At 55.0% G+C, this 3,980-nt stretch overlaps 1 protein-coding gene across 2 annotated transcripts in view; it reads left to right on the top strand.

Annotated features, from left to right (window-relative positions):
• Positions 1–3,684, top strand: part of ECSIT (ECSIT signaling integrator) — a 12,600-nt gene extending 8,916 nt beyond the window's left edge. Inside the window, exons 5-8 of one of the 2 annotated variants that reach the window (XM_006160970.3) lie at positions 2,059–2,116; positions 2,237–2,385; positions 2,547–2,604; positions 3,325–3,684. In XM_006160970.3, the coding sequence (XP_006161032.1) occupies positions 2,059–2,116; positions 2,237–2,385; positions 2,547–2,604; positions 3,325–3,578 (519 nt within the window). In that variant the 3' untranslated portion in view covers positions 3,579–3,684. Of the gene's footprint in view, positions 1–2,058; positions 2,117–2,236; positions 2,386–2,498; positions 2,605–3,324 lie in introns of both variants that reach the window. The other variant, XM_006160968.3, reaches the window with a different exon arrangement.
• The last annotated feature ends 296 nt before the right edge of the window (positions 3,685–3,980 follow it).

The raw sequence follows: 3,980 nt of genomic DNA, 5'->3' as shown, positions 1-3,980 counted from the left end.
GCTGGCTTTCTCCCTTTTCCTTCTCTCTCTCTGGTCAAATTAAAATAAATGAATGAAAAGAAAAAAATTAAAAAAAAAAAAAGGTAAGACGTAGGACCAGCAGGTGATGCAATGGTTACGTTGCTGGACTCCCATGTAGTCAAACTTGGTTTGAGTCCTGGACCTGGCAGCTTAAAGCTCACACCAGGTCCTAAGAGGAGAATGGAGAAGGGATTGCGGTGTGGCTATCCCCCCTGTGGGGGCAGATTTCTCACTTTCTGACTCTCTGTCTCTTTCTCTCTCCGACACGCCCTATTGCAAAAATCTCTCTAAAGAAAAAAGAAAGATTTATGTATTTATTATTATTATTATTTTATTTGTTATAGGGCATGTGCACTCACCAGAGACAGAGTAAGGAAAAAATGAGAAAGCAAGCCACCAGGTCCAGGACTTGAACCGTGGTCAGCCATGTGGGAATGTCCAGCGCCTTAGCCACCACGCCACCTGCTGGCCCCTCCCCTCATTTAGTTTTTAAAAGTCACGTTTAGGGTATACAGATACTAAAGACTATTCCCACCCTGCCCTCCACAGAGGCAAACTGTTATTCAGTGCTATGTCTCATTCCTGTGATATTCTGGGCATGTGAAATTATTATTATTATTTTAGATTTTTGCCCTGGGTGCATGTGCTTTCCAGACAGAGAGAGAGAGAGAGAGAGAGAGAGGGAGGGAGAAAAGTGAGAAACCACCTCCAGGGGATGGCCATACCATAATTCCTCCTCCAACATTTTCCTTTTGGGATTTTGGACATACACAGACACCCGGCATGTTTTTTAAGCCGTCTGGTATGGGATTCGAACTGAGGAGTCACCTGTGTGGGATCCAGTGCCTTAACCACCATGCCACCTTGCTGGCTTTGGTGTGAATATATATTTTTTTAATTTCTCAAATCGAAAGTGCTCATTGTGTGCTTGGGACTGTCCTGAGTGTCTTAGAACCTTCCGAAGTATTATCATCACTCTCGTTTTGTAGCTGGAGAAGCTGAGGCCCACAGGTCAAGTGACTTGGCTGAGGTCACGCTTGTGACAGAACCTGGACTTAATGCTAGTGGGCTGGCTCCAGTGCGCCCTCAGTGTTGTTTTTTGGTCAGAGAGTACATGCACTCATCAGAGACAGAGCGGGAGAGAGGGAGAAAGCACCTTTGTCCATTTCTCCACCCTGTCAGGATTTGGGGAGTGCACACACATGCACCTGGTGTGTTTCTCAGGCTGTGGCTGGGACTTGAATGGGGTTCGGCCACATGGGATCCAGCTGCCTTAACCACTAGGCCAGGGTTCTCCAACCGTGGGGAGCCAGTCTGCGCAGCAGGAGGTGAACTGCAGGCAAGCGAATCAAACTTCATCAGTACTTAACAGCCACTCCCTGTCACTTGCATCACTGCCTGGGCTCCGCCCCCTGTCACGGCAGCAGCGGCAGCAGCGCGATGAGATTCTCATAGGAGCACAAACCCCATTGTGCACTGCACTTGTGATCCAGGTTGCATGTTCCTTATGAGGATCCAACACCTGATGATTTGGGGTGGAGCTGAGGCAGTGATGCTAGCACTGGGGAACAGCTGCAAATGGTGATTAACATTAGCAGAGAGGTCTGACTGCACAGAGCCCAGGAGAAGTAAAACCCTGTCAGTGAGTGGCAAGTGACAATTAAGTTGCATCTGGTGGCAGGCTTTCCAGTGGCAAGTGAGTTGATCTACTTCAGTTGTACAGCTGCATCTGGCGTCAGGTTGTGGTGCTGGACTCCACCATGGCCATCCTGGTCTGTGGAAAAATTGTCTTCCATGAAACTGGTTCCTGGTGCCAGAAAGGTTGGGGACTGCTGCACCAGGGCATGGGACAGGGCCAGCGAGAGTATCTTAAAATACTGCCCGCTATTGCCTAATTGGGTAGAAGGGAGAGTTTGAGTGGTGCATGGGGGCCGGTAGAAGCTTCCTGAATTCCCTCGGGCCTCCCCTTCCATTTCTCTCTCCCGGGCTCCTCAAGGGGACTGGGGTCACCAGCTCCGCCCCTGCTCTTCCTTGCAGATGCCTTTGTCCAGTGACTCCACAGGCTTGGCAGATCCCACCCAGCCCTACATTGTAGGTAAGGCCCCCCCGCATTAGGCCACCCAGCCGGCTTCCCCTGGGCCCACAGGTGGGCTCCCTGGCCCTTTGGACAGAGCCCCTCTGCTGGAGCACCAGGACATGTGTGTCTCCCCATCAGGAATCCAGAGTCCCGAGCAGCAGGCCGCCCTGGCCCACCACAACCCAGCCCGGCCCATCTTTGTCGAGGGCCCCTTCTCCCTGTGGCTTCGGGACAAGTGTGTCTATTATCACATCCTCAGAGCTGACCTGCTGCCTCCGGAGGAGAGGGTGAGGGCCCAGAGTGCGCGCTGGGAGTGGGAGGTGGGCTGGAACCTCCCCTTGGGCTCATGGGGGGGCGCAGGGGCTCTGACCCCACCTGCACCCGCCTCCCCCTGGGGTAGGAGGTGGAGGAGATTCCAGAGGAATGGGACCTCTACTACCCCATGCAGCTGGACCTAGAGTATGCAGGGAGCGACTGGGGCAACTGCACATTCGACGTGGATGAAGGTAAACGCCTGGACGCTGCACAGCGGGTGGTGCAGGGAAGGGGTGGGCCCAGGCTAAGACGCAGCCCCCCAACCCACCCAACCCACGGCTCCAGGCCTGAGGCAGCCAGGCTTGTCACCCCTTGGTCATTCCCTCCCCCACATTCTGACACATTTACAGAGCAGGCCTGTGCTGGGGTCAGCGGGGAACAGACAAGTTAGTTACATTTGGGGGAGCTTAGGGATGGAGCATGCTATTCAGCCCTGCCTGGAAGTCCGGAGGGCTTCCTGGCAGAATTTCAAAGAACCAGAAGGCTTGACCCAGCTAAAGCCTGCAGTGGGCAGTTGAGGCAGAGGGTATAGTTTGTGCAAAGGCTTGGGGTGCAAGAAAGTGAAAAGGGGGCCAGCAGGTGGGATAGTGGTTGTGGTGCTGGACTCCCACATGGTTGACCGTGGTTCGAGTCCTGGACCCAGCGGTTTGAAACACACCAGGAGTGTGTGTGTGCCCAAAATCCCAGGAGGAGAATGGAAGAGAAGAGACTGCAGTGTGGTCATCCTCCCTGGGGAGTGATTTCTCACTTTCTGTGTCTCCGGGGAGCACATGCACCCTATAGCACAAATCTCTTAACAACAACAAAAAAAGGTGAAAGGGACCCTGACATACCTCAAAGGGGTGTGAGTGCCGGGAGCTGGGCGGCTCCAGCCCTTGCCCCCACAGCTCAGAGCCCATCTCTGCCAACAGTGGAGGAAGGCCCTGTCTTCGCCATGTGCATGGCTGGCGCCCACGACCAGGTGACACTGGGCAAGTGGATCCAGGGCCTGCAGGAGACCAACCCAGTTCTGGCTCAGATCCCCGTGGTCTTCCGCCTGGCCAGGTCCACGGGGGAGCTCCTAACCTCCTCCCAAGGGCTGGGAGAGCCACCACCGCCGCCCCCATCTGAGGGCCAGGAGGAAGACGACGACCATCTGCAGCGACAGCAGCAGGGGCAGAGCTGAGTCTGAGCCTGGGCCTGAGCCCAGGCGGGGGTCCGAGGAGGCCGTGGACTGCTGTGGGACTGAAATGGCCTTTGAGCATACAGCCAATAAATGTTTTCCTGCTTGGGGCTGCCTTCCGTCCTTTCTGGCAATGTGGCATCGCTCTCCCAGGAGCCCAGATAGAGGGCCCACGGGCTCTTCTGGCTCTCCCTTCCTGGGGCTGACCACAAACTTTCACTCTGTCCTTCCAAGCAGATTAGAAAACTGAACCGAAGAAGGGAGCAGAGGCGAGAAATGAGTCCTGCGCATGCGCCGCTTCCGCTCCCGCTCTCTTTCTGGCGCCGCGGGGCAGTGAGAGTCCATGAGAAATTTCCCGGCGGCGCGGAAGATGCGCGCTACTTCCGGCCGGGCTCCTAACAACGG

This window comes from Tupaia chinensis, unplaced genomic scaffold, assembly GCF_000334495.1.
Source record: "Tupaia chinensis unplaced genomic scaffold, TupChi_1.0 Scaffold138060_1, whole genome shotgun sequence".
NCBI lineage: Eukaryota > Metazoa > Chordata > Mammalia > Scandentia > Tupaiidae > Tupaia > Tupaia belangeri.
The sequence above is the reverse complement of the archived record's forward strand: the minus strand, read 5'-3'. Positions and strand labels throughout refer to the sequence as shown.